The sequence below is a fragment of the Etheostoma spectabile genome, chromosome 7, assembly GCF_008692095.1.
Source record: "Etheostoma spectabile isolate EspeVRDwgs_2016 chromosome 7, UIUC_Espe_1.0, whole genome shotgun sequence".
In the NCBI taxonomy this organism is placed as follows: domain Eukaryota; kingdom Metazoa; phylum Chordata; class Actinopteri; order Perciformes; family Percidae; genus Etheostoma; species Etheostoma spectabile.
This window is the reverse complement of record NC_045739.1, coordinates 10121328-10149103: the sequence shown is the minus strand read 5'-3', so window position 1 is coordinate 10149103 and position 27776 is coordinate 10121328. Positions and strand designations below refer to the sequence as shown.

Below are 27776 nucleotides of genomic sequence, written 5' to 3'. Positions count from 1 at the left end.
CCACTGGGGTTTTGGTGATTTTGTATTTGACATTGGTTTATTAAACCTGAAAGTTGTTCATTTTGAAATGGTGGCCTAAAGATCTGTCTGGAAGATGTTGGATTTACCAGCTGGGCTAACTGAGGTGTGTTTGTGTGAGGCACCATTTCCTCGAAACAAACTCATAAACAGATAGAATAGGTCAGGTGGAATTTCCCCCAGGGGATGCGTAATGTCCTGTCCTTATCATTTATTTTCCGAGGGAGAATGCCAGGTTCTGTACAACCTTGAAGGTGAAGAAGGAAGGGTCTTCAGTCAACTGTAAACAAAGAAGGAGATCCTTAAAGAAAACTCCAGACCCCTGCAATACAAAAGCAGGTGAGCACTCACATGCCTTTGTACCTGAACTAATGTGCGGACGAAACAGCGTACAATTCACTAGACCTACATCTGCCTAGCACCCCACAGTTCTTCATGAGCCACCTCATTCATCTATCATCTGAAAAGTGAATCAAGCTGATATCCAATATGACTTGTTTATGAAAGAAGGAAATCTTTTGGCTGCTAGATAAATGTGTCGCCGGTAGCCAATCAAAATCAGAACAATTATTCAATCAAGCTAACACACATTTTTGTCTTTTTAGATGATCCAGATGCCAGAGAAGTTTATGACTAGTAGCCAAGCAAAACAAAAATGCCTCCCAGTCCCAAAATACTTGCAGTTCAGAGAAGCTGCTTACTGCAGCTGTACACTGACATGTGATATTAATTAATGCATGTATTGTGCCATTTCGATTATGCAAACAATGTGTTTATTTTTCAGCAACTGAGTGTCAACCAAGAGCACAATCAGGTGAACTCAGCATGCAATGAATCTATCAGTATTCTCCTCTGAAAGGCAATGTTGAGAGTTCAGCACTCTTTTGTGATTTGTTGTTGGTTGTAGCATCCCAAACGATGACATTTACAAAGCAATTTTCCTTATTTAACTTTGCACTTGGGACACTGCTCATGTCAACAACATGTAGCATTTAATGTCACTCCGTAGCTAACCCAGCTCATTTTACACTCACACAATATCAATTTAGGGTCCAGAAGGAACGTTTTAGGGTGCAAAATGTACTGAAAAGCTGCTGGCACAGTTTGTAGGACAGTTCTTGCTCTGGAAGTGATTAGCCCTCAAAGCTTGGGTGATTATATTGCAGAGAGACAATGGCGGCTGGGAGCAGTATTGAGTGTGTGAGTGTGACATTGAGAAAGAACTTGTGTGTGTTTTGAGATGGGAGAGGGAGAATGGGGTGGTTCTGTTATGCAAGCAGTTCTCAGTGAGCATGTAGATTGGAAGATGTGTGGCTCCTGTGGTTGGCTGTCCCCTGTGTCACTGCCTTTAAAAAACAGTTGCCAAGAGAAATGTCTTCTTTACAGGCCGTGGCTGCCAGATGCAGGGAATAATGGATAAAACTGCAGAAGGCAAGATGGAGAGGTGTGTGTTGCCAGCCACACAGACATGCAAGTGAGCTCACACACATGTTAGCGCACACGCACACGCACACACACACACACACACACACACACACACACACACACACACACACACACACACACACACACACACACACACACACACACACACACACACACACAGGGGAAGTGTTGGGCCTAGTAAGTCATGTCACACTAAGTTGCCATGAATGAGCATATGATTTGAGCTTGCTTACAGATTCCAGAGGTTCCACATTCTGGGGATGTGTGCAGGACACATTAGGAGGAAATAGTTGTGTGTGTGTCTTTGCAGCTGGGAACCAACACATGGGGCGCCAGTGTTTGAATGTGTTAGTGTGTCTGCGAGCAGGACAGCCAGTGACACAGGAATGTGTCATAGTTCCTGCAAGCCACTCAGCTCCTAAACTGCAGCAAATAAACATTCCTGTACTGCTGTGTCAGTGCTGAGCCCTCGCCCACTGTTGCTGTAAAAAAAACAACTTGTAATTAAAACCAAAAACTGAGCATTTCTTCTTTTGTTTCCAACAGTATTACTAGATTAGAGATAATGGCCACATGCCTTTTCTCAGTAAGATGGCATGTTGCGGTCAAGATGATGTCCAGGTGGGCCAACCGATAATAAACCCATCACAATCTTCTGTATTGATTAAGTGCAAATACAGTAATTCTGACTTGCTGTGGTTAGTCATATTTAACTGTGTAGCCTAAATGATCTCACATCTATGCAAGTAAATCAGTACTGTACAAAAACATTGTACATTTGGCAATTTGAGGTACATTTGGATAAAGAGAAGTGTTAACATCCAATATAGCCAGACACATATTGCTGTCATTTATCAATGCATGCTTCCTCCCTGCGGACAGGTGAAATGATGTGCAGGTTTATGTTGTGTCACATACAGAAGATTCCACCACAGTTTGTGCTCAAATTTTATGTGGATCTCAAAGCTGAAACGCTGCCGTGCTGTACCCATACATTGTCAAATTTCTGTAAACATATTCTACTGTTGGTTGTCCTTGCCCAACGTCTTTCCCTGTCATTACCGCTCTGTTTACAGGAGGACTAACAGTGTTTGCTAGCATATGATCTCCTCCAGAATATACAGTGGTTTAAAGTCGCACTCTGACGCACAGTTTTCCACCTAAAACACTTAATCCCTGTGGAACCAATTTTGACATGCTACTTCATCTGTTTGTTGTCTCTTGTCTGGTCTTGCCAGGTTAATCATTCACAGATGTGTGATTGGGGATTTAGTCTTTTCTTCTTGAATAACTGCTGCCTCTGCTTTTCGATTTTTTGGTCAAACAGTACTTAAAGCTGACCATTCAGTGTTTGCATTAGACTGAAGACCACAAGATATTACATTAGAGGTGATGTTTCACGTGAGGAGGTGTTTATCTCAGCAGTCTTGAGGTTGAAAAAAATATTTAATATCCACACAATTATGGGCCAACAGAGAAAACGGCCATGAAGCCAAGACAATCAAGAGGCCATGCTGTGTATGTGCAGAGGGTGCGGGGTGTTGATATCTCAAAATATATTATCACCCCATGCCTATTCACTCACGTCTGTTACAGGGGGCTCCTATTCACAACATCTTTATACACATATGTAGAGTGTTGGCATGTCATGTAAAAACACTGCAAATTTATATCACTCCCACCTTTACTGCAGGGGTAGCACTCCATCTCGCTCCAAAGGGGCACAGAGCCTGACCACAGACATACTGATTGCTCACCATGGTCGAGTGGTCTGTCCACATTCCCACCCTGTGCAGAAAACTCAACAACGGAAAACAGTGGTTTGAGAGTGTCTGGAGGTTTGTGGACAGCCGCGAGTGTCCGCCGTGTCTCTCCTAAATCTATCCTCCTGTCATCCCCTTTTCGACTCCGCTGCTGCATACCCCAGGAACATGGAAACAGGCGATGGCAGACCCAAACTGATGTGTGTGTGTGTGTGTGTGTGTGTGTGTGGAATGTTTTGGACTTGAAGCAAGAGGATAAGAAAGAGGGCACACTTGAATGTGTGTAAGCATGCTGGGATGAATGTAACCTTCCCTCTCTTCTGTGTGTGACAGGTTGTGGCAGGCCAGTAGATGATGAAGTGATGGAGATGTTAGGAGGCCATGGCTATTGTGATGCTGGGTGGCTGTTACTCTGGAACTGCCATCTGCCGAAAAGGTCAGTTGCTAGGGGACGATTCTCCTGGACCGTGTCTGCCTCCCAGCTGCCATCCACACACCCACACACACTGGCTTGGGTATGTACACAAACTGCACACACACACTTGTACACATTTGCACACTTGCACACTCTTTTTATTCTTTCAAGTCTGAATTGAATTTGAGTTAATTTGACCCTCCGTATTAACCGCTATTAATCTGCTCTATGGTTTTCTGTAACTTTAGGTGAAGTTCAGTTGATTATAATTTATTTACATAATATGTGTATGATGAGGCTGTGAATACATATCTTATTACATAACAGCCCTGTGGTCACTTATGGGCACCAAACAAATGCTTCTGATTATTACATGAGTAGTTTAAGGGTTTTCCCATTATAATAATGCCCTAATTAATTGGGAACCTGGCTCACAATTAAATGCTAGGATTACAATTTTGAGGCCCAAAGGAAATCAAATCAGTATTGTGCACCAGATCCAAGCCGTGCCACATTGTCCATCCCAACCACAGTGAGCAGCCTATCATTCAGTGCGGTGACCCAAACCCAATTCAAAATTCCTTATCATACGCCCTTCAAATTAAAGCCAACTCCACCCAACGGGCAAACATTTATCCACAATTTAGCAGGAATTTTAATATGAAGCTGCTGTGCTTTCGTTATGCCATATCATCGTTTCTGTATGTTCTGTGGTGATTTAACTAAATATTGTAGGGAGCACAATGTGGGTAAGTGAATACTGTTTCCTTTCTTACATTTTTTTAAGTGACACTCTCCCTCTCATGTCAAATGCAGGCAGTGTGGCTGTATTTTTCAGTGTCAACGAAGTTACGTAACCCTGTACCCCTGCTATGTTGCTCCTAAAAAGACACCACCAGAAAGCTGATAAAATGGGAACAAGACAAAGTAAATGTTGCCTAAATGTTATACAAACAATGTGATGCAAACCACAACTGGATGTCAGTGTGTTATTATCTTAAGATATTGACAACACAGTAACTGACAGGATTTTGTGGCATCGCTATTTCTTTTTTTATTTGTTCCGCCAGTCACACTTTCCTACTCTCCTTCCTCCCCCCTTCACGCCCTCACCTCCAGCCTGTGCTTCTCCACCAGCCTTCCAGAGAGAGTGACTTATGTATTGGAGCTGTTGTTTTTGTTTGTGCCCTTCTCACCATGGCTGCCTGCTTGCCGCCTGGCAGCCCCGTGTGTCAAAGGTGGCTGCAGCAGAACAGACTGTGGGAACAGCCGGTTAGCCTCCCCTGGTCCCCTGCTCCCCAACCAGAGGGGCAGCCATCAATCCAGCGCTCCCCCTGCCCCTGCACCCAAAATGCCCAACCAAACACACTCACACAAAAAAGCCTACAACGCTCACACCCTTTCCCAATAATCCTCGGAAGCAATTTCATCTCGACTCGGGTGGCGGCCCATTGTCGCCAGCCCCTTCAATCTTTCCTTATTAACTCTCGCTTTGTCCTGCATCCGAGCTTCTGGACTCATCTCTCCTACATTCCGATCGGTGCTGCTCCCAGCACTCCCAGGCAACCTCCATTCGCTAATCCCACTGCCTCCCCCACCAGCCGCCCCACCCCAAGGAACTCTTACTGCTTTTTTCCCCCCAACCTGCCGATCACCTACTTGAGAGTAAGGTAGGGGTATTAACTCCATTGGTTTTCTGAAGGCAGAGCGTGAAGGCGGGGTGGGTGAAGGAGGGGGCGGCCACAAAGTGACTCCAGCCCAGACAATTAGAACAATGAGCTGGGCCTGTTGGGGGCTAACTCGCTGCGTCACGCCTGGACGGTGGGGTATTTTGTCAGTTTAATGAATTGTCCGTCAGGCCATGGCCACATTGCAGGCTGCGCAGAGAGAGGCCAGCAGGGACCCAGACACTAAGTCGGTATTTATTACACTGCCTTTGTCACTAATTGAGCTAATTATCACTGACTCCTCAGCACTCCCACAGGCAGCACCCCCTCCACTTACTCTCTAGCAACTCTCCCACCTCACTCTCACGCCTGGGATTTGAACTCTTCCTTCCCTCTTCTTTTCTTAAATCTGTCTGCCACTTCTATTTTTTTATTTCTTTCTGTGTATCCATGATCTCCTATTCATTTTCTCTCAAGGCAAGGATTGTATCATTTTCACATTTGTGAGCTTTTGCTTTCTCCTGACTTTTTCTCTATTTGCTTTGCGTACTTTAAGCCAAATCCTGTGTATTGTCAATATTAGTGTTTTGGAGCCATCAGCTGTGTTACTCTGTAATCAATATACATTTTCAGTCCTCGTCTTTTTGTTTCAACTGGCTGTCCACCGTCCTGTGACCCCATCGTTTGCAGTATTTTGATTCAGTGTGCTCTGTTTTGTCATTTTTATCCTCTTAATCCCCCTAGGTTTACAGATTTAAACTTTCAACTTTCTCTGAGATTTTGACCAATCCTTGCTCAATTTATTACTTAACGTCTTGCCCTTGTCTTCCTTTCCTTTTGCCCTGTAACATCAAGACTGTAATTCAGAAAATGCCTCATCCCTGTCCTTGGTCCTATGTTACCCTGTCTGCCCTTACAGCTACAACTTTGTTGCTCTGTTAATAGGACCTTTGTATTTTTGGGTGTGTGTTGGTGACCTTACTGTGCTCTATGTGGATGACCCTGGCTGCTCCTGTGCTGTGGTGGGCTAAGGAGAAAGTGCAAAGCTTTCCAGACTCCTGTGGTTAGTCAGGTTGCCAGGGGCTGGGGGAGACTCTAGGTTTTCACTATTTGTTATGCTATTTCTTTTATTTCTTTAAGACATTAAGCAAATTTAGCAAAGCATTCAATGTAGTAAAATCCTATACTGTACAAAATAAGGTATGTGGCTGGATAAGCAGGGGCTGTCTCTTGTGGTTGGGAGCACAGATGCAGAGATGTTTTGTGAGCCGGAGAAAGAGGCTGCTTTGGTGGTGGTAATAGGATTAAGCAAAGGACACCCAGGGACAGGCTTATATGTTCACTTGGTTGGTTGTCAAAACTATCTCAAACACAGACTACAACAGACATAATAGCATCTTTTGACACATTCAGGAGGGTAACTTAATTGAAAATATAGACTTTATTGTTCTATCATACAATACAAAACCAACTGGAGCCTAAATCTGTTGATTAAAATCTACAAAAAAGTCTTTTCTTACATTTCTCTATAACAGTATAAAAATCCTCAGAAATAAATATTTTGTATTTACACTAATACAAAAAGGTAAATATTCAGTGCATGAACACAAGTGTTTTTACAGGAAACAATCAAATACATGATAATGTTCTGTTTCTAGTAAGAGTTGGTTTTGTGTCAGCTACATTACACAAAAAAAAAGACCAGAATAAGAATAAGACCAAAACATCTCCTGACTTTACACTAATGATGGCATATTCTCCAGCCACTGACAGGTGCATAGATCATTCAGCAAACTCACAAATGACGTCATTATAAATATATTCATACATTTTAGTATTTACAGCATTTTGGTTCTCATAGCTGATGCACAGAATGATCTCTTCTGCAGAGGCTGTTTTCTTTAAAATAAAATGATTATCTGCTTTTTCCAGCCGAGCATGAAATAATACACAGAAGCCTACTTTAAACCTGGACCAAGTTTGATGCTACACTCATGTATTAACAGGAACTTTGTGTCTTTTTGTTTCCTCAATGTATGTCTCCGAATAGCATTAGTTTTCATTTTGAGAGCATGGTGGGATTCTGCAGGTTTTAACTGACCCCATCAGATTTGCCAAACTACATTAATTCATGCTATGATATTCAGTGTATTGATAATACATTCAAATTACATTGCCTCAATAAGATTTGTTCACTCAGTTTCCATTTTCCTTGGCAGCCACCGGCCCCAGTCATGTAACATCAGGACCATCCTGTGGTAAGTCAGAGTGGCAAATCAGGGTTGAGGTGTATTCAACTCCAGAGAAATCTAAATAAGAAGGGCAAATGTGGTGAGGAAATTATAAGTGGTTGGGCTGCATCCAGGGCCTAAGTACACAAGTTGGGAACAGACTGCCCATCCCTGGAGATAAACTTAACACAGTTTCATGTGAGAGAAGCCAAACTTCAGCAAAAGAAAACAAAACATAGTTTTTTTTTTAAATAACTCCTTCTTGTTTGAGGTCTTCACCAGTTTATGGGAGCACATGTTTGTGGCTCTCTGGCCACAGAAACATCTGTGAAACATTGTGTCCAGTCTTTGCCCTCAGTGGGGGAGAGGAAGGCTCTAGTATTACCTGTTTACAGCAATCGATTCTCCCTCACATCATTTTCGTCTCTTCTAATTCTATTTATCCACAGTGAACATCAATGTAGAATGATTTCATTCTACGTGGATGGTTGTAGTGTTTAAATACCCATTGTATTACTTTTGAGCAATACAGCAAGAAGCAAGCACATACAGTATACTCCCTCTATACCCTGTTCATATATTTGTGCTTTTCTCCATTTTCTATTTTCAAAAACACTGACTGATTTTTCTCTTTGTGCCAGAGAGTTCCCTGTATCACTTGAAGCTTTTCTAGCTTCTACCTAATATCTCAAACCACCTGTGTGCTATGGGCTTTCTGAGCCAACTACCTGTTCTGCTAAGAAGTTATTTGTCTTTCATATATGCCTAAATATTCACTTGGTATCCACCTGTGATCATAGACACTGGTGTAATGTTCGTGTACTGGTGCAGTTCAAGCAGCTGACATGACAGCACCAGTGGAAGGTGCAGTGGCAACGTTCAGTCACGCTCTCAGTCCAGGTCTTAAACCCACGTCCACAGCAGAGCAGCTCACATCCGTCCAGGCCCGGGGAAGAGCTGTTGCATGTTCTGCCAGAAGTTCCCAAAGTGCCTGTTTTGCCATTGTAAGAGCAGAAGTTTGGTGATTTCTCAAAATAGACCAGGTCCATGGCAGATGGGGGTTTGTGACCCGGGTTTTCAGGCTCCAGATGTCGGGGGTCTGCTCTGTGAGAGGCACGGTTGCTTCCCTTGTTGGCATAAACAACTCTGGATGCACCATCAAAACGGTCCTTGAGGAAGTCTCCCACTGTGCGGAAGCTGGGCAGGCGCATCCAACAGGTGCGCACGGTGCAGGAGCCTGACATGCCATGGCACTTACACTCTTGACGCATCTCTGATGACACAGTCTGCAAAAAGGAAGACCAAAGCATGATGCAATCTTATACATTGGACATCACAAATACATGTGAAGCGTTATTGAATTCTGACAAAAACAGGCAATCATGGCATGTTTGAGTACCAAAGCCTTACCATTCTGCCAGCCTCATTGTTGTGTAGGTTGGTGAGGTAGCGCAGATCTCTGCCCCTCTCGCTGGAGTCCACAAACTCACGGCTGAACATCCGGCCAAAGTCTACATTGTCACTGCAGCCCCCCCAGTGCCAGTCTGGCCCTCCAGGACCTCTGCGGCGGTAATCGCATGTGCACGACTCAATGGCCCCTTCTGAACAGGAGCGAGCCACAGCGTGGGTCACCCCTGCGCTGGTAATGGCAAATACAAATGCTGTCTCTCGGCAACCTAAAGAAACAACATCAAATCTTCCCAGTCAGAACCCATTCCAACCTCCTAGACTTGGCTTTGCCAATTTATTGGCCAAATGGGAAAATATTTAGTAATGCCTGGTGCGAAAGACAAGAGAGGCTCACCACGATTGACAATTTTCCCAAAAACGGCTGGGCTGTGGGTGGTCGGGCAGTTCCAGCGGCGGTTGCGGAACTGCCACTTGCACTCCTTTATGGCAGTGTGCAGTCCAGCGGCAATGGCGTGCAAGATGCCAGGATTCTGCCGAATCAGCCGGCGCTGGCGACGACTCAGTAGGGCCAGGCTTGGGTCCAGGACCAACTGCACATTTTTGGAATTGGTGAGGAGGTTGGATGAGGAGGCCACATTGACAATTCCCCTAGCACAACAGAAGAACAAGAGAAATAAGAGTCGAGGACTCATAAATGACCCTCTACACTCTTAAACTAATGTGTCTTGGCATCTCATGAGTGTGCCTTCTTAAATGTACATATCTCATTACACCAGTGACACATTGTTTCAAGCAAATGAGGAAAGTCTCAGAGTCAGAATGCAGATTTTCAGCTTGGCAAATAACATGACATTATTGTTTTCTTACTGTTTATAAATCACTTGGGTCTGAACCGGATACAATGACGTGTCAGTTTAATTTTTAGAGCTTGTAATCATATTCTTCTGCTAAATATTAAGCATCTGTTATGCCCTGTAAGTGGCATACTCACAGGAAATCCTCCTTAACAAGTTTGCATCTATGTTGTCCTGTCCTGTCTTTTCTTTTCTGTTAATTTTCTGTCTCATGTGATAAACCAAAAAGCGTAGGAGAAGTGGGCTACAATTTTAGATGAGTGTCCAATCTCACTTGTCAAAAGGTCACAAGTCAATAAACATTAGGCCTCTGGGTTTATGGTGTAAAGGTAAAATGTTCTCTACCACAAATGTTAAAAACTCAATGTGTGTTGACCCTCTGCCACATCATATCAGATTCTTTTATTTGATTTTATGGCCATTTGTGTCCAAATATTGCACCTGCGCTTCTCCAGTTGTATACACATTTCAGATCACTTTCAACCTTGCTTTAATGCACTCATTGTAGTGGTCAGGTTTCAGAACATTTCTAGTTTGAGTGATTCAGTAAACAGGCTTTGTAATTTTTCATTTGATTTGCTGGCAATTTATGTGAGATTTCTGTGTCAACATTTGTTGATTCACTTGTAGTGTAATGGCTGCTTCTTCTGTTAAGCATTATTATCCGGAAAAGCAGTTGTGTGGTGGCGAGGCCTGGGAATATTAATAATAGTGCCGTCTTTTTTGATGTTTTCTTCATTCCAACAACTCTGCGGTGTCTTTTTTTTACTCCTGTGTTTTCTTGGATTTCAGTTGATGTAAATATAAAAATATAAATATTTGAAAACGCCTGACGTTGTGCGCAAATACTGTCCATCTAATGACGCCGCAAAACGACAACATCTTTCGTTAAATCATTACCTCAACAAACCCAACCCACAGTTTATAGATTTTTAAACAAAAGCAGGACAACATGCCCACTGACGCAAACTACAGATCCTATTTTAGTTTTGTTTTCCATAACAAAATAATCATCAGTTTTACTTTTTAGGTTGCTGTACAGACAGAACAATGTAGGCCTACAGTAGTATACTTGATCAAATAATTTATATTTAATTTATCCCACATTGGACTGAAAAATGTCTCGTGTTCAAACCACAAAGTCCAAATGACAGGGAAGGAGAGAGAGGGAGAGAGAGAGGGGGGGGGAGAGAGAGAGAGAGAGAGAGATCAAATCTAAAAGGTAAACCAAATGTAATTTGTTAATAGTCTGCTGTAATTCCACTAAAGCGACAATACGTTACAAATAAACCCCACAAGATTTAATATCATGCGGTTGCTCTTTTTTCAAAGGCTGAACAGAAGTTGTGAACGGAGCCAAAACTAACACATTATTTCCAGCATGCAGCCTGGAATGTGGCAGCCCAATAAAACACCGTTCAGACGGTAGCGCAGGATCTTCCCCGCTCAAACCAGCGTTAAAAAGGAAGTTTTCAATATTAGGATTCTGATGATAACAAAATCAATGTAGCAGGAGTAGTAATCTGGGGAACTCACCACCACCGGCCGCTGTTGTTGACGGCCCCTGTGCCTGAGAGCGAAGACACCAGCAAGATGCAGGCGGCTTTCACCCCTAACAGCAGCGCCAGACTCCTCATCGCGTCTTCAAGTCAAGTCAAATGTGAGAAGGAAAAAACGTTAAATATATTCACTTCAGACCACGTTACAGTCTAGTTCCTAATACCTTTGATTTATTCACTCCAGCACAGATATGCAGACTTTATAACATAATGACCATAGCTTTAAAATCAACAATCGGCCTAAAAACAAGAAAAAAAAAGACAGAAGCCATCTCACAGTTTTTCCACATCTCAGTTGCTCACAACTGTTTCCATATAATAATATGTTTTATCATTATAATCAGTGTACAAAATTAGCACCATCCACCAGCTAAATGCTAGTAAATTATACAAGTGGTTGGTAGATGTACTTCACTCACCAGCCAAAAAAAAACAATGTTAATATATTGCATGGCTGGTAAAATTTGGAAAAAAATGTTAACATTGGCTGGTGGACAAAAAATTAATTTAGTTAATGTGGCACCCTGATTATGATCTAATGAATTATGGTCAAAATGCTGCAAGGTGTATATACTCACCACGCCGCAGTCCGGTAAGAGGACTTTGATGGTGAGAGAAGCAGACCGCCCTAATTGACTTAAATGGATCTTGAGTGGAGACAGGTTGCTAAATGATGTGAAGTGTCCAGGCAGGATGCTGCTGCTGCTGCAGTCCTCTTCACTCTGTCTCTCTCAGTGATGCTCTGCACGGCGCATTGAACGCGTGGGACAGTCCCGAAGACTTGATCCCCTCGGTGACTGATAGGCAACACATTCTTCTCTTATTGAGCGCTACGAGGGGAATAAAAAAGGGATTTGCTGCTCTCATCTCCCTCTGTTTTTTTCGGAGCCTTTTCAATAGGATTGGAGGGTGGGATAGTTAATGCTCTTCATAGGGCGCACAATGAATAAGGAAACACAACTGGGCAGAAAAAAAAGAAAGTAAGAAAAAAAATAGGACAATCCGAAGAGTTGCGCATTTTACTTGTGGAATCTCACGGTCATCACATAATCGATTCCCTGTAAATGTGTGCGGCTGAGAGTATTTTCCCACTGGCCGTGCGCTTTCTTCCATCCAGTCTTGCAGAAAGAAGAAGTGCCCCTGAAGCAATGTTGGTACAGATGCTGTGGGTGCGCCTGGTTTGGTGCTCCGTCGCTGCTCAAAGCTGGTGTCACGGTGCAATACAGTAACAGCGGAATATGAGCCATCTAAAACTGCCCTTTTTTACCCGGTGGTTGGATTAGCCTACTCCCTAACCGCATCTCCTCCTCCTTTCTCCAAATGCGCTCCCAAAATGTGCAGTGACTAAGGACATTTATGTTCACTGCGTTTCCTTTTTCCACCAATCCCTTTAAAAACATCGTTTTACATTATGAAACCAACTATCAATTAAAACATTTTATGAGGGACTCGTAATATAGTCCCTCATAAAATGTTTAGATTAATATTTAGATAATTTAGATCAGACCCAATAAACAAAGTTATCACCAGTCTTAATAGCTCAAGACGCACGCGCACACGCACTACGACACTTGCACGTAGAAAGACGCAATGAGATCTTAGTTGTCACATAACTCACACTGCCTGCTGGGATACTTAAATGTTTTTTTCGAGCGCGGGAGAGGTGAAATACGGCCTCCAATCAGAAGCTTGATGTATGATGAACCAGGAAAAGAGGGGACGAGTAAGAATAAAAACCATTCCAAACATCTGGCCTGCAGACCTCCCTCGACGCACATGTAGCCCTGTGTAATCACAGCTTGAGCCACTTTGCGGCATCTCTCCCCAGACTAGGAGCAGGCTTCAGTGTCCCCAAATTTCTCCATGTTGGTTCATGGGTGAATGTTTCATTATGTGACATGTTTCTGCTAATTTGCATGTTCCACTGCAGAGGTTGTATGTCGAACACCCCCCCACACACACACCCCCACACACTCACACACACACCACCACCACCACCATCTTCTCCATCGTTCTCTCTCTCTCTCTCTCTCTCTCTCTCTCGTTCCTTCAGATGACAGTAAAAGGAAGTGGGCTTTTGTAAAAAGGATTTAATGACAGCCATCCTACGTTTATACTCCAGCCTTATATGAAGGTGCTCAAACGAGTTTCCTGGAGCAGTCATGCGACACCGAGCAGATTAGAGCTTCAATCCGGATAAAGGGGGCCTTTTATATACAAATCAACTTCAAATCACTTTTTAAGCCACTTAGATATACACGCCAAGGCAGAATGCTAATGCACTTTTCATTGCTGCAGCTTAGGGAATGGAAGGAGATTAGGTGAATTGGTGTCACTATGCGAACCGTGTTCGAGGGGGGTTTTAACTTAATTTTATGAAAGTAAAGCACATGCACCTTCTCGATTTAAACAGCAGTGTCTATTATTCCGTCCGGTTTGAGAAAACATTTGTGAGATAATTAGCAGTCTCACTATATGAGTGATTGGCCTGTTCATTCAGCATTAGATATTGTTTAAGATGCTTAATTTGGATAAATATGTTAATTGATTGGATGCGAGCTGTCACAGCACAAAGTCCTGACAGAGAGCCTGGTATCTGGTTTCATAGGCCTAGTCATTACTGAGCATGGAAAACGAATTTGAATAGATAATTGAGATGTTGTTGAGCAATCTTAAATAAGCATAATAATAATGTATTTAAAAGGCATCATGGCCCTACGTACTATTACGCATTTTGTTGGAGCGTGAGGCCATAATGTGATTAATATTCACACAAAAGTCCTAGCTGTAATTTATGTAGTCTATATAATTTTATACTCAGAAATAAAGACTTTGGAGTGACAAAGTGAAGTTGTTTCAAACACAACAATGAGGAACAGCCGCTCTGATGGAGGTGGGAGGAAGGGGAGCACATGCCTAAAACAGTATTGTTAGAGGGTCTGTTAGCGGAGCCGCCTGCCTGCTGCTGCCTCCCTGTCGTACAGTGGAACCAGCAGCTCTCCCCTCCCCTTCCCCCATTCATCATTTAACTCACCCCTTTTTATGACAAAATCTTCTTTGACGTTCCATATTTCATTTTACCGAGCGTTTCTTTGTTCTTTCTCTCAAAAAATGGAAGTCAATCCTACACAATCCACCGACCCACCAATAAAAAGCAAGTCTGAATACGTTCATATTTCTATAGCTAATAAATAGCCTATGTTTATAGGAACAGAGTATTTTAACGCACGGTTTGTGGTGCGCGTAAAAGTTTGGAGAAGTAATTTTACGCTTGGGCGAATGATCACACTCTCAAATAATAAAATGATCAACTGGTGATCCAACTCTCTTGTTGTCCAATATTTTGCAAACAGACGCCTGTGGAGGCATCTCCCCTCCCCTCTTCCTCTCCCCCTCCCGTTTACTCTCGCCCCCGAGCTCCTCTGTTCTTCGTCTTCACTCTTCGGTTTGGCGGTCCATCGATAATACTCCACTCGTCTCCTTTTTTGATATTCTTATTCAATACAGGACTTTATTACCAGTGTTTTAATGTCACGTCGCGAAAGACTCTTAACAAAATGGAGCTATCAAACAAACTCCGTTGGGACCAATTCCTGATTTTGGCAGCAGCACTTATGTCACCTGCATTAACGTGAGTGCACTTGAGAGCGCCAGGAGAGTTGATGTTACATGCGGTTTCTTGCTACATGGAATTCGACAAGAATTGAGGGAAGTGACTGTGTATGACTGTATGATTTAAACGAATATTTAACATATTTAGTTAAAAAGTGAAACATCTGGCTTTGATTTTTATTTGTGTAATATTGAAGCATTGGAATTAATCTTTTTTTTTTTTTTTTTTTTTTTTTAGATTTGTAGCCTATTCAGGAATTAACCCACTATTGTTATCTCCATCAAATGTATTTGTCAAGTAACTTGCACTTTTGGAACTTTACTGCTGGATGATCTGTTTAGAATTATATTTGTCCCTTAAGCATCATCTGTAGAAACTCTGTAGTAAATACTTGTGCAATTGATTAACAAATTGTATTGCTATGTGTGTCTGGGAAAGCCCTTAGAGATTAGATACATTTTGTAGTACATCCATCTTAAATCTCCATGGTTTTGTATTTTTTTATTTTCTCAAGTATCCAAAACATCTTTCCATTGCTAAATGCTTCTCTGGATTTGAATAATGAACTCCCGACCAGCTCTAATGACCCCCCCACTTTCTCTCTCCCTCTCTGCAGGGTGCTGTGTAATGATATCCTCAGCCTGAAGGTGGCAGGAGATCCAGTGCTAACCCCTAACTCAGTGTGCCTGAGGTTGGCAGGCCTCAGTAAACGTCAGATGCGGATGTGTGTGCGGAGTCCTGATGTGACAGCCTCTGCTCTGCAGGGCATCCAGGTGGCCATTCATGAATGCCAGCACCAGCTCCGGGACCAGCGCTGGAACTGCTCCTCACTGGAGGGCCTTGGCAAGCTTCCCCACCACAACACCATCCTCAAAAGGGGTGAGATCCTGGGGCATGCTAGAATTATGGGGGGGGGGGTTGTTAGGCATGTGGGGTGGGGAGGTTGAGGTATGACAGACACAGGACTGTTTATCATTTTCAACTCGCAGAGTGTGAACTGTATCTCCTGCTTCCAGGTTTTCGTGAGAGTGCCCTCTCTCTGGCCTTCTTGGCAGCGGGTGTGGCTCACTCTGTGGCCTCGGCCTGCAGCATGGGCAAGCTGCGGGGGTGTGGCTGCGAGGCCAAGCGTCGCCAGGACGATGACAAGATCCGGCTGAAACTCACACAGCTGCAGCTGCAGACCCTGCAGAAGGGTGGAGTAGGCCTCAGCATGACACGGTCATTACCCTCAGAGCTAAACGGTCACCATGGCGACCTGCCCGCTAGCCTGCACTCTACCCACCCCTCCGCCCCGCTCAAGCCTTTACCAGATGAGCTTAGCTCCATGCAAGAGACATGGGAGTGGGGGGGCTGCAGTCATGACGTCCGTTTTGGGGACCGTTTTTCCAGGGACTGGCTTGACTCCCGCGGGTCTCCAAGAGACATCCACGCTCGCATGAGGATACACAACAACCGGGTGGGACGACAGGTGAGTAATGTCCTTATCCACTGTGTTCTTAACGTTGCTCCGATAGCATTCTCACTACTCACTGGCATATAAACTCAGGGTTGCATTTCTAATTTGTGACATCGTTTACATTTCTCTACACAGATAGTGACTGACAACATGAAGAGGAAGTGCAAGTGTCATGGCACATCAGGCAGCTGTCAGTTCAAGACCTGCTGGCATGTGTCTCCAGAGTTCCGGGTTGTGGGTTCTCTACTCAAGGAAAAGTTCCTGTCAGCCATCTTTGTCAACTCTCAGAACAAGAACAATGGGGTTTTCAACCCTCGAACAGGAAACAGCGCCAGCGGGAGCACAGGGGGACTCAACGGAGGCCGCCGTCGAACCATGTCCAGGGAGCTGGTGTACTTTGAGAAGTCTCCTGATTTCTGTGAGCGTGATGCGTCCTTAGACTCTCCGGGTACACAAGGACGCATCTGCAACAAAACCAGCTACAGCACAGACAGCTGCGGCTCGCTGTGCTGCGGCCGGGGACACAACATCCTGAAACAGACACGCAGCGAGCGCTGCAATTGCAGGTTCCACTGGTGTTGCTACGTGCTGTGCGAGGAGTGTCGTCTCACAGAGTGGGTCAATGTGTGCAAGTAGATTCCAGTTCTCCCAGTTGCCTTTACCCATCCAGAACTCAAGATGGCGAGCCTGTCCCTTCGCCCACTCCTTTTGTTCGAGCGTTTGTTTTGCTCCTTGTGTAAGTGTCCCAAAAATCAGTTTATACCCCCCCTTTCCTTTTTTTTTTTTGTCCATCATCTGGGATCTATTTTCTTTTTGTAGCCGCTGTTATTCTCAAAATGCCAAGTCAGAGATTGAAGAGGTGACTCATGTCATTTGTCTTGCCATGGTCTGTTTAGACCATGCCCTCTCAGCCATGAAAACAGCCTATACCCAATCTTTTCTTTCCCACAAAACAAAGAAGTGCAACAGCAGAGAAGCATTTCTATTTCAATGTCTACATGCTGACTCATTCATTGTATAGTAGCTGTGCTTTTTAATGTGTTCATGTATATTTGTAAATGTATTATTATTAATATTATTATTGTGTTGGAGCCTGTCTCTTTGGTTCCAGTTACTGACAGACTCGTGCTGTTAGACAACCAAGTCTTATCCCAATTTATCTTACATTTAACTGGGCTCTTCTAATGATCTCCAAGATATTTTTGTATTTTGCACTTGTGACACGGACAGAGGAACAGTACTTATAGTACTTAAATCTTGGGTTTTACTAATAGAAGAAGACAGATAGGGGACGGTGTTTTTTGTGGTTTATGAAGGACTGATATATAAGGACAGAAAGCACATAAGCTTATTCAACTTGTATAATTGTAAAACTCCAGATGGTGAAGATTTGGAGACAAAGTCAGTCCTTGAATTTCTTATGCTGAACAACTAATCATTCTGATTCATTTAAACCATTGTAGCAATAGTAATTTCACGGGAATGGTCACTAGTGGTGATGTTTTTCATGAATGTAACTGTGATGTGTGTCACCTTTCCTTGAAATCATGACTCAATTATTTTATTCTGCGCTTGCTTTTGTCTTTTGTTTGATTTCATCAGTCCGAGCACTCCATAGATTCTTCCCACATGTAGTACATGTCAGAGTGAGAGATGGACCTGCTATAGTCTTGTGCTGATGCTGAAATGTGTGTGTGTGTGTGTGTGTGTGTGTGTGTGTGTGTGTGTGTGTGTGTGTGTGTGTGTGTGTGTGTGTGTGTGTGTGTGTGTGTGTGTGTGTGTGTGTGTGTGTGTGTGTGTGTGTGTGTGTGTGTGTGTGTGTGTGTGTGTGTGTGTTGCTGTGTAAATGGGGGGGGGGGCAAGTTCTACGCATTACAGATTTGGGAGGTGAGAGCCTTTTATGGCCACTTCATGCTGAGAGAAGAACTTTTTATGGCTGCAGGATATTGTTTCCTTAAAATATGACTTTTATTACTGGCGAGAAGCATCAAGAGAGCAGAGAGTAGGGGCGATTATACCAGTCTTTGCTGTAAGAGCATCTGAGGGGATCATCTGTCCAGAGTTCAGAGCCAAGGAAGGGACTCGCTAAACCACGTGGGACGCTGTGTCCCTGCTACCTGGGAGACAGATCACCCAAACATAAACACAGGAACTCAAACACATGCACAAAGACATGTAGGAATACTACTACTGACGCACAATCAAAAACATGCATGCTGGTGCGCACATATGAACTGTCAGACAGAACTCCTGGTGACCTGAGTGATTTGCACTTTCATTCTTGTTACACTGCAGATTTAGCAAAACTCTCACGTCAACACCTGACTGAATTTACGACAGCAGCATTCCTAGATATCTGAGATGATCCAGACTCCATGCAAAGTCTGCCATATAGGATTTAGTGCCAAATAAGTTGACTTCTGTCAATATATCCCTCAACTCCTGGGGAATGGTAGTGCCAGTGGCTGAATGGTATTCAGTTTGGTATTTGGTATTTAGTGAGGTAATACAAGTGAGACGGTGACTCATATAGAATGATAAGGGAATGGATTTCTGGTTTGCATTTCTCCATTCCTTTATCATTTCACCCTGGAGCTGCTTCGAAAGGGAATTTCCTGTCACTGTTTCGCCCATATGTGAGACAGAGGTTGGTGGACAGTCTGGAATTGGTTTCTCTCCCTCTCTCTACTCTTTTTCTCTCTTTCCCATTCTCCCCCTCATCACTGCAGACGTAGACACATGCATAGCAACACATTGACTGCCCCCGAGTAATGACAACCAGACTGGGCTGAAATTAAAGAGAGGGAGGCAGAGAGAGGAAGTTAGGAGAGATAAAAGTTACCCACTTTGATTGACAGGATGATTATATGTATAAAGTAAGGCGATTTAGTGTGTTTAGTTGGATATAAAGATAGGGAGATATATCCTTGCTGTATGTACAGCAGAGATGCAGAAGCAAAGGACAAATGGGGGTGTGGAGAAGGGGGTGAATAAAGTGTACTCTGTATAAATTCATGCCTCAAAACATCTGCTTCTCAACTCCCCTTTCATTTTTGATGTGGGACAGGCAACGAAGGAGAGTGGGAGAGAAAACACAAGGAGCCAGCTACGCAGAACATCAAAGCCCCTGCCCTCAACGCGTAGGCCCTCATTAGTTCAGCTAGCAGAACCAACGAGACTTGTGATTGTGTTTGCTGGGGTGCATGCTGGCAGACACTTCAGAGGAAAGACTCCTTTAAGTCATAGTTCCCCACCCCACCTCTCCTGCCACCACCCGAACCCGCTGTAACCCCCTTGTAACCCTCTAGAAGCTCCCTGTGCACACAAACTCGGCATGCTCCCCAAACATCCACTCCACCCCATAATCTGGTCTGCAGCTGCAAACATCTGCTCCCCTCTTTATTCCTCAGCCTTCACCACTGAGTTGATAAACACATCTATCACTGGACCACTGACTGACACACAACAGAGAGGAAGTGGGAGACAAACGATGGATTCACCTATGTCTGTGGGGCTGGTCTCAGGCATGTCACTTAATCACAATGGGGTTGTTTTCTTATGGTTGATGGGTTAAACCCATCCCTGAAGGGAGGTTCCTTCCGTACTCCTACATGTAGGCTAGGCTATTGCCACCTGTAAAACCCTAGAAATGTACAGGAAAGCACATAATACAAAATCTGTACTTGAGGTTAGTAACCTGCTATAATATTGATTCAGTCTATGTTTTGTTACCTCCTGTCACTTCCATTATCTGTGACACAGGAAGTATCACTTGGCATCCCATTACAGTTGCCCTTTACTTATTCATTAAGATTATTTTCCTATTTTATTTATTTAAGCGTGTTGGCCTGCAGACACTCTGTTACATTTTATATTGGTCCCATTGTTGGTTTCATGTTGTAACAGCACAAAACTAACATTTACGCAATGTTGTCAGAAATAATGTTGTGTTTTAATAAAAGCTGGACACTGTTTGATCTAAAATTAAAAGAAAAAGCAGGTTAAGTATCAAGCTCGATGCTGTTGTTACGCATGATTATTCATGTTTTATGAAGAGACAATTAAATTACAGTTGCCCTCCAGCAGTGCTGCTGGCTTTTAACAAGTCATCGAGGATGGCAAACGTGAGAGGTGATTGTCAACTATCGCGAGAATACACAATTTCACAACCGTTGCTCATCGCGAGACTATCATCCAGTCCTCTGCCTGAATCCAGCTGGTAGCCTGCCTGCCGTTGAGGGGTAAGTGTGAAAGAGTTACAAATGGTGGAAAATGCTCAAAGATGTATGCAAGTAATAAAGGTTCCTGCAGCGAATGTGTCGCTGTTTTAACGCCTACTAACGCCTCTTGGTAAACGAAATGCCGTTAATCGACGACATCAGGCCGACTGGTGCGCTGGTCGTGACTGTACGACTGTAATGTAAAAACATTTTGAAATACTGAAGACGTTAGCTAGCTAATATTGACGCTATCTTAACTATGCTCAAATGATTATCATTTCACGCTATAAATACGTAATTGGCTCATTTAAATGCAACGCCTGCTTGGACTGCAGCATATCAGACGTCTTCCCCTCGCGTTATGACAGATGTACGATGGATGTGCTGCCACTGCAGCTGTAAAATGCTATGCTAGCAGCTATAGCGTGTGCATTGATATTAATTAATGGACACGTAGTCAGTGAACGCCTCAGTTACAAGCGCATCATCAAAAATAAGCGCTTTCTAGAGTAAAAGGGGGATGCTCCAACTGCTTCACAGGCTGTGGATGGAATTTTTGTACTAATTTTGGAATACACCTAAATTAGCAAAGAAAAAGACTGCCCCTTTGGTATTATGTTAGCCCAAGTTGACAGCAGTGTTGGCCTGTTAAAGAGGCCATACCAAGACAGAAAAGTCAAATTCAATCAGAATATTTATTGCCATAGTAATATTTCACTTGCATGGAATTTGCCTTGGTACGTTTGGTGCATACAATAGACATATACAAACGGAATAAACAATAGAGAAAAGTACTGCAACAGTCAAGAACATTAATATAAAATAGAAATATGTTTAAAAAAAATACACTATAACAAACATGTAGAAGAGTACACAGTATAATATGTGTAATGGTCAGGGATAAAGCCTCTCGCCTAAAGCTATAATCTGTGTGCTCCATAGGCCTTATCTCACAACCTGAGGTTACGTGTCATTTAATGTAATACCAATTGATTTTTACACTGGTAGTTATTCAATAGCCATCAAACAGCATAAAGGTTGTTACTCTGCACCACATGAAAGCTGATCCGCATAACAGAGACGCAGTACGGAGGCCAGTTTTGCCTGCAAGCTGTGTACAGTGTAAAGCAACAGCCTTTAAGTTAGGTCAGCCGCCTGCCGAGGTGTGAAGTATACTTTTACTGGCTTTCCTGTGAGGTGGCTTCAAACCCTAACCCTAACGAGGTGGTAATGTTGAGAGTTGCTTTTGAAGAGCTACTGTGTCTCACCGCATGATTTATTTGTGTGGTTTTTGACTTTCTATGCTTCACACAGTTTGTTTTGATGGCTTTGTTGCTATATATGGAAAGTACTTTCTTCAGTTCCCTGTGTAACAGTTCTGTTGCAGTTGAGGTGAGAGTTGCCTTACATCATGGGGAACATCTTTGGCAACCTTTTGAAGAGCCTGATAGGCAAGAAGGAGATGAGGATTCTCATGGTGGGGCTGGATGCTGCTGGGAAAACCACCATCCTTTACAAGCTGAAGCTGGGGGAGATCGTCACCACCATTCCCACAATCGGTGCGTGAGCCGCCTGATAGGTAAAACACCTGTCACTGAGTTCTTTCAGCTTGTGTAACTCATTTTGATTTGATTTTTTTTATTCAGGTTTTAATGTAGAGACGGTGGAGTACAAGAACATCAGTTTCACTGTGTGGGACGTGGGTGGCCAGGACAAGATCCGTCCCCTGTGGAGGCACTACTTCCAAAACACCCAGGGTGAGCCGGACCAGCAGCTTCCTAGATGATGCACTAGCTGGCCTTGTTGGAGTTAACAGGGTCCCTCTGTCCTTTGGCAGATCTTGCAGCACAGGGCATATCTGACTGTTTTAAAAGAGGTCATTTGCAAACAGCCTCAAACTGCTTTAAGTTATTATCATCTTAGTCATGTTGAAAGCCTCTGCAATGAATAAATTTGGTTTAGCAATATGTTTTTTTAACAATATGTCAGCATATTGTTAAACAGTGGGAGGAAACTGACTTAGGGATAGTAGAGCCGATGGTTTTGTTTTGAGTAACCCTTAAAAAGACATGTATCTCACCATGCAGGGTTGATCTTTGTGGTAGACAGCAATGACCGTGAGCGGGTGAACGAAGCTCGTGAGGAACTGATGAGGATGCTGGCTGAGGACGAGCTGCGGGATGCTGTCCTTCTAGTCTTTGCCAACAAACAGGTATAGGCTTACTTGTCTCCTATGTATTCCTTGTTTTCTGCACTTTCCCACCAACTGTGGCATCCTCATTGACACACCTGTGATTTTATTCAGGACCTGCCCAATGCCATGAATGCTGCAGAGATCACAGATAAGCTGGGCCTGCACTCTCTACGCCACCGCAACTGGTACATTCAGGCCACTTGTGCCACCAGTGGAGACGGTCTCTACGAGGGTCTGGACTGGCTGGCCAATCAGCTGAAGAACAAAAAGTGAAGAGTCCGGTCAGTAGAGTGGGGAAGAGCCTGGGTGCCAGCTCCAGATAGTGGTTATATTTGATCCATCGTGTTTACATGGAGAGGCTGTGCTAAAAAACTCCCAGAGGGGTGACTCTCAATGGCTTTCTCCTCCCCAAAATACTTGTTTCATTTTGATTAATTTAATTTGTTTGGATCTGTGGTGAGCGTTTTTAAATATTTACAAACAAATGGTGTTGAAGTTGACCTAAATGACTTACATTCTACACGCAGAATACATAAATATCAGGATGTAATTGTATAATGTAACTGTAAAGGCATATGTATTTCCCCTACTTTGCAGTCTCTTTGACCTTTGACCTCAGTCCTCTTTTGATTTGTTCAGAAAACGTGATGATGTAGACGGTCGAGATGGCAGAGCAACCTTCCCTCAGATACATTACATTTAATGTAAATTATAAAGAATGTCATAATAGTATAGTGGGAGTACTATCTCAGAATAATATCACATTGTTTGAAAGCCGTATACTCATACAGGCCCTGATAAATGTAAAGTTGTCATTTTCTGTCCAAAATGATCTTTTACCATCAAATTATGTGCTTAAGAGCTCGATTTGTGCTGGAAGAAATTTGGGTTATTTTAGATTTTCTGCAAATGTCTTTATTATTCCTTATATATTAAGTTATTAGACACACAACCTAATGACATACTGGAAAGACGAAACAATTTATATTTTTGTCAACATGTATTTATTTATTTATTTATATTTGTTATTGGTTGTTTATTGGTTTTATCTTGTAAGTGCATTATATGGTTTCTCTCCCTTTATTGCAATGTGCATTTACTGCTTCGGCAGCTAGTGAAAAAAGAAGCCCAATCTGCATGGAGATGGAGATGATCCCAGTACTGGCTCATGGGCTCATTGTAAGAGCTGTAAACTACTGCAAGGCGTTGTTGTAAATAAATAAAAAATTGTTCTTAGTCGACTTGCTTGGCTCAATAAAGGTTAAAATGATTTGTCTGCCAGCAGCAAGGTGTGATAGCTGAACTAATACAGATGACAGAACAGGCACACTGTACCAGCTCTGTGGCAGAGAAGAAAATGCTGCCATGTGGAGAGTGATGCAGTGGAGCATGAGATTGGCGATATCAGAGAGCTTACATGGTTTTTGAATGTTTATTTTTGAAGTCAGTTTGTGCGAGCAGCTGCACTATATCCGTCAAAAAAACTCACATTGCTTGTCATCCTGATTTATTCATACCTAATTGGCGTGACGTTATATGTGATTCTTGTGTTGACCGTATCTCTGTATTATGTTGCACAAAATAACTCTAAATGCATAATTGTTGTACAAAATGTAATGTCTGTTTTTTTCTTGTATTTTTGAATGGAGTATTTATTTATTTTGGACCAAAAGGCAATTGTTGATTTTAGTGTAGTTTTTTTTTATGCTAACTAGATCAGACTGTTGTCTTTTTGAGTGTTCACACAAATCACGTAATTAAAAAATATATAGGAGAGATGATGATAATATTGCATCATAAGGCATGTTAATACTGTACAAGATCTGTAATAAAAGTGAATTATAATAGCCTGTTTCCTCAGACTATATTTGTTAGTCTAAATTACTGCTGCTGGAACAATGCTGTACCGATAAATGTTATGGATTTAGTGTAAAGTTTACCAAACAACCTTCCAATATGCAAAAGCATGCTTTTGTATATCAGCGCAACTGTATATATGTTCATGTAACAAGAAAAGTATACCATGGTATTCACGGTCAAGTAGAAAGTGTTGGTGAGACAACTGTAGATATTGGGGTCAGTGTGTTGGCAGATGACTGACAGCAGCTTGTGTGTGTGATGTGCCCTCTATTACATTCAGTTTGGTGTGAATATTGTTTTTGTGGCCTTATATTGCCGGTAGTTTACTTCTCTTTGATAACAGGTTTGTATGTTGGAATGTCCAGCATTCGAGTATCTCAGCTATGATCTGTAACACTGATGCACTGACAGTACTGTTGTGGCTTAACATCCTTCTTTCAATGACTAATGGCAGATTTTAAGGAGAAAAATGTTGAAAAGCAAGACTGCATAACATTCCAACTTATGAAGGTTATTCAAAAAAAGGAATTTATTTAGTGAGTGGAATATTATCAAGAGGAGGAAATAAAAACAACACAAACTGGTGCACAAGTGTTGAATGATTTAATGATTCCTGGCACTAAGTTGATCAATCAATAAAAAGGTTGAAACATAGATTTGCTTGCCTTACTCATTTTTTTCCTTGTTATCATACACACTTTGATTGTGATTTAACTCGTCAGTGGAGACCTTATAAAAGATGGTGCTTATTTGTTTATGTCTCAGCTTCCCTCCTTCCCCCAATCAAACACAATTTATAGATCCTCTTAACACTTTTTTCTTTTTAAAACAAATAATTTGTGTCTGACATGGGTTTTAAACAAAAGGTTCTCCTATGTCGTTAAACATTCTAACAATTAAATCCACTCCTCCCTCATTGAAAAAGCCAGAATCTATTGATTTATTTTAGCAGTCAAGATTTTGTCAAGATTCTGACTTAAGGATAAATTTGAAATGTTCATCGTACCAGTTGCCAACTAAGATTAAAACCAGATTAATTAAACGCAAATAATACAAGCTTGGTTATTGAAAATGTGGGAGCCAGGCTGGGAGAGAGCAAGTCAAATAGTTGGGGAGGACATGGATCTTTGTCGTCTTTCTCTTTTGGCCTTTGCTAACTGCTGCCATCAAGAGAAGTTTGGCACAATCAGGTAGTTTCCCTGTGGAATTGCAGCACTTCACAGAGAGTAATTTTGTCTGGGCCAATCAGAGGTCCATGTAGGGTAGATTGCCGCTGTGTCTCCAGGGGTGTGACAGCAGTATGTGGGTCAGAGCTGCTCCCGGGGCCACCAGCCCCCAGGCCCCCCTGCAGGACGGCCACAATAGTAACCCTAGGGCGGATGCCATAGCTGGGATTCCCACCCGTAACCGGGACGCCTTCACCCAGGGCACAGACACACTGGCAGCAGCCCCACAATCAATTCATCAATCTCTGAAGGGAGTGGCAACTGCAAAAAGCCACAGCAGTCACCCCCACAGCTCGCTTTGGAAGGGACAGGGCCACCAGGGCTGACACTGAGGTTGACACCACGATGGCAACGTGAAACTGCCAGACTATGTAGAAACCATGGACCTTTATTGAAGCCACTGTTGTTGAGAATGTGAAAATAATCACCAAACATTTATTGGTTTAATTCCCACTGTGATATTTGCACTGTATACTGATTTACTGAGCAAAAAATTAAATACATTTTCACTGACTGCTGTTCTGAAATTTCTTGGGTTAATGTTGCTCTGTAAAGTCATTTGATAGCCAAGTGGACAAATCTCAGCTGATTGTTTTATTAGAATAGTTTGTACTAAAAAAGTATAGGTCAAAGAATAAAAACAACCATGTAGTTGCACTCACTGGGTGTGAGTCAACTTTGTACAGGCCCTGCAGCAGGTCCGATATCTGAGCACCAATCCTCAGACTCTGTCTCCTCCTGCTGGATGGAAAACTTCTGGTGGAAGACAGTTATGAGTTCAACTTTATAGTACAGGCTTTTGCATGGATAATCAATGTGTACTTAAATCATGCTGCAACTACAAAATGGCTTTAATTTTCAGACATTGAATTTTTTCATTTGGTGGATTGGTGCACATATCCGAAATATTAAAAGATCAACACTACAATTGCATTTCCATAGAAAATAGATGATAATGAGGTGCGCCCTGGTAGCTCACCTGGTTGAGTGTGCACCCTGTACTAAGGCTCAGTCCTTACTGCAGCGGCCCAGGGTTTGATTCTGACCTGCATCTCTTCAAATGTCCTATCAATTAAAGGCCATAATGCCCGAAATAAATCTTTAAAGAAACAATGATGATTGAGTTGTCTCGCTGTTAATTAAATTCACACATAGAGACACTTCCAAACAAACAGCAACTGTCCAGCTATTTCTTTCTCATACATAATTAGATTAACAGTACTTGTGTCAGAAGCACTTACTGATATCCATTCATTAGTAAAGTCGTATCTTCATGTTCAGGAATCTCGCCTGATCTTAGGCCATTTTCTCAAATTAAGCATGTTCTTATTTTGGGTTCAGAAGTCACTTGACCATCTTACAATGTGCCCATTGTGACAGGCTGCTCCATATGCATCAAAGAGGTGATTAACCAGTTGACAGGGCTTTGGGGACAATACTGCTCTTTACAGGGAAAACAGTGCACCCACTCACAGCATTGGGTTGCTGACTGGGAGACCACAGCACTGCTTCCACATGCAGCAACTGACAACATGAAATCCAAATAACTGCACATAAAGGAACATATAGGGTATATAGTGTTTACACAAATGCACATGTAAAAGGTTTAAATTGTAAGCATTTGGTCGCTTTGTGTGTTCATTTATACACGAAGGCAGTCAACTTGGCATAAAGGTAAAATTGATATATTATTCAGCTTTTTCTTATATATATATATATGTATATATATATACAGTATATATATACAGTGTATATACAGTATATATATGCTACATATATAATGTGTTTGTTTTGATGTATTTTGTTTGTTGAAATAAAAACTACATCTACTCCAAATCTAACAT

The 27776-nt window shown here is 42.6% G+C and overlaps 3 protein-coding genes across 7 annotated transcripts; 2 read left to right on the top strand and 1 right to left on the bottom strand.

Annotated features, from left to right (window-relative positions):
- Positions 1-90: 90 nt before the first annotated feature.
- wnt10b (wingless-type MMTV integration site family, member 10b) lies at positions 91-18001 on the top strand. Of its 3 annotated transcripts, XM_032520402.1 has the most exons (7): positions 91-357; positions 1068-1169; positions 1405-1492; positions 3561-3742; positions 15593-15855; positions 15993-16444; positions 16568-18001. In XM_032520402.1, exons 4-7 carry the CDS (start codon positions 3609-3611, stop codon positions 17066-17068), a joined length of 1350 nt encoding a protein of 449 aa, XP_032376293.1. In that variant the 5' UTR covers positions 91-357; positions 1068-1169; positions 1405-1492; positions 3561-3608; the 3' UTR covers positions 17069-18001. The 3 variants fall into 3 exon arrangements, with proteins under 3 accessions (XP_032376293.1, XP_032376294.1, XP_032376295.1); XM_032520403.1 differs by lacking the exon at positions 1068-1169; XM_032520404.1 differs by lacking the exons at positions 91-357; positions 1068-1169; positions 1405-1492; positions 3561-3742 and adding an exon at positions 14701-14994.
- On the bottom strand, positions 6739-12822 carry wnt1 (wingless-type MMTV integration site family, member 1). 2 transcript variants are annotated; one of them, XM_032520405.1, is made up of 5 exons: positions 11942-12822; positions 11341-11446; positions 9345-9598; positions 8951-9216; positions 6739-8826 (listed from the first exon to the last, which is right to left on the bottom strand). In XM_032520405.1, the coding sequence occupies exons 2-5, from the start codon at positions 11439-11441 to the stop codon at positions 8335-8337; spliced, it is 1113 nt and encodes a 370-aa protein (XP_032376296.1). In that variant the 5' UTR covers positions 11442-11446; positions 11942-12822; the 3' UTR covers positions 6739-8334. The 2 variants fall into 2 exon arrangements, with proteins under 2 accessions (XP_032376296.1, XP_032376297.1); XM_032520406.1 differs by lacking the exon at positions 11942-12822 and having other exon boundaries at positions 11341-11540.
- Positions 18002-20551: 2550 nt separating the features above from the next.
- arf3a (ADP-ribosylation factor 3a) lies at positions 20552-25362 on the top strand. 2 transcript variants are annotated; one of them, XM_032520408.1, is made up of 5 exons: positions 20552-20673; positions 22029-22211; positions 22299-22409; positions 22740-22864; positions 22958-25362. In XM_032520408.1, exons 2-5 carry the CDS (start codon positions 22064-22066, stop codon positions 23117-23119), a joined length of 546 nt encoding a protein of 181 aa, XP_032376299.1. In that variant the 5' UTR covers positions 20552-20673; positions 22029-22063; the 3' UTR covers positions 23120-25362. The 2 variants fall into 2 exon arrangements, with proteins under 2 accessions (XP_032376299.1, XP_032376300.1); XM_032520409.1 differs by having other exon boundaries at positions 20586-20673; positions 22040-22211.
- The last annotated feature ends 2414 nt before the right edge of the window (positions 25363-27776 follow it).